The sequence below is a fragment of the Rhagoletis pomonella genome, unplaced genomic scaffold (assembly GCF_013731165.1).
Source record: "Rhagoletis pomonella isolate Grant_MI unplaced genomic scaffold, Rhpom_1.0 Rhpom_scaffold_00071, whole genome shotgun sequence".
Lineage (NCBI taxonomy): Eukaryota > Metazoa > Arthropoda > Insecta > Diptera > Tephritidae > Rhagoletis > Rhagoletis pomonella.
The window spans coordinates 71,418-73,540 of NW_023458625.1; the positions used below are offsets into that span (position 1 = coordinate 71,418).

The following is a 2,123-nucleotide window of genomic DNA, read 5'->3' on the forward strand; positions in this document are numbered from 1 at the left end:
ATTAATTTTATTTAAAATGTAACTTAAAAATAAAAAATAACCATAGTATCGTTGAGCTCTTCAAATGTAAATAACAAAATATAATGCTTTAGAAGTTGCCACTGCTCAATTATACATTCAACTGCTGCTTCCAAGGATAGCCATCGCGTTTTACATAGCCCTAGGATGTTATGTTGCGAAGCATCGAAAGCGTCTTGAAAATTTTTAAAGTCATTACGACGTTTTGAACTAAGGGAAAAAAGGAGTAAACGTTTCTTACAAGCTTCTCTAGCCTTGCAGGCAGTTTCTTGGGCGCAGCAGATGAACACAAATTCAATGTGTGGCACGTGCACCCTAAATAAAATAAGCTATTATTTGCATCTTAAAATTTTTTTCTTACGCTATTATATCTTCCCCTCATTACTGCAGCATTATCAGTAGCAAGACCTATCATGTTCACCAAGGGTATGTTCATCGAATTTAAATAGCTCACGGTGACATTGTACAACCCTTGTGCCGTCGCATCTTCAATCTCCAGAAGTCCAAAAAAACAATCCTCTACAGTATTTTTGTCAGGTGGAAGATAACGAACAATTAAGACCAAACACTTTGTCATACTGATGTCCGTTGCTTCATCCATAATCAAAGAAAAGCGGGTGGATCGCAGTTCTTTCGCAATGTTTTCTCTAGTGTATGGCCCTAAAATGCTTTTAAACATTGAATATGCTTGTCACTAGGGTACATAAAATTGAAGAGTTGTGGTAATGTGCTCATTGTTTTAAGTGCAAGCGAGTGTTGTACGCAGTGCATCACCATGGTGATCTCTTTAGACAATTTTTCAGTCGACGCAGTTTTTTGTGAAAGACTTTCAGTCACAGAAAGTTGCTTAAGGTGGTTGGTTTCCTTTACCTTCACTGCATTTTGGTGCTTTGCCAATTTTGAATGTCGTTCCAAAAGAGTGACGTCATTTGCCAGCGAACAGTTGCACAGTTTACAAAACGCCTTCATCTCATAACATTTTAACCATTCACGACTCTTTTCCCATTCGGGTTTGTATTTCTGGACGTATTTTTTCTTCTTTATTTGTGGCTCATTTTCATCCCCATGCGTTTCCGCGACAGGTGCAGGTACTGGGACAACTTCAATTACGCCCGATGCTCTACTTTTAGTAGAAGCAGTAGCGGTACACCGACTGAGCAAATTTCTGAAATATAAGAAAATTATAGCGCAAATACTTATATTAAAGTATCATGGTTTACCTTTTTAAAAACTTGTCCAAGCAAGCATGCCGCCAAACGCGCTTGTCCACAATTACCACAAAATAATGCTGCCAACTTTATGTATAGTGCATTGCATTTACTCTGTTCGAGTACTCCAGGATTAAGTCCAGAAAATAGTACTGAAGATATTATGAATGTGTGTACGGTAATGACTTCTGACTAATTCGTGGAGTACGGGAACAGGCCAACAGAAATTATTAAAGGAATGTCGATGCTGCCAGATATCATGTTTAAAACTTTATAGCAACTAATTGCGAAAGTGTTACCACTTTCACCAAATATGAACTTTTTGTATTTGCTATTGACAAATCTTTATAATTATTATTAGAACTGAATTAAAAGTTTAGAGTTTTGTGAAAATTGGAAATAAATGTTCTGTCTAAAAATGTGGTAGATTTTAAGCCTTGCGTGGTAGATGTGGTAGAAACCCAAATTTAAAAAAAATATGTGGTAGATCTACCACATATGTGGTAGAGGTTTGCACACTGGTTGTATGCCATTGCCAGCTCACTATTAACACCTAGCACCTAGATGCATGCTACAACTCCAGCATTAACGATTGAAATTCTTTTCGTTAAAAACCAAAATAGAATTACTTTGTTAATTACCTAACTATAAAAAAAAAAAAATGCTTCGTTTCAACAGAAACGATAGATTTTTTTGGTAAACGCTAAAATTAACGTTACAATGCATTCTTGGTATGTACTTAAGCACTGCAAATATACCAGCAGAAATACTCTTCACAGGTGTACACGAGTAAATGGAACATATATTTTAGAGTACTTAAAAATATAGGAACAAAAAAAGAGAACATCATAAACTTGAGGAACTAAGCAATGTTACTCAACAGCGCTCTGCTACATA

At 36.0% G+C, this 2,123-nt stretch overlaps 1 protein-coding gene across 1 annotated transcript in view; it reads right to left on the minus strand.

Annotated features, from left to right (window-relative positions):
• Positions 1-695: 695 nt before the first annotated feature.
• Positions 696-2,123, minus strand: part of LOC118749869 — a gene marked incomplete at its 3' end in the record, with an annotated part of 3,933 nt that continues 2,505 nt past the window's right edge. The window contains 1 exon segment of the mRNA XM_036484648.1: positions 696-1,183. Coding sequence (XP_036340541.1) covers positions 696-1,183 — 488 coding nt within the window.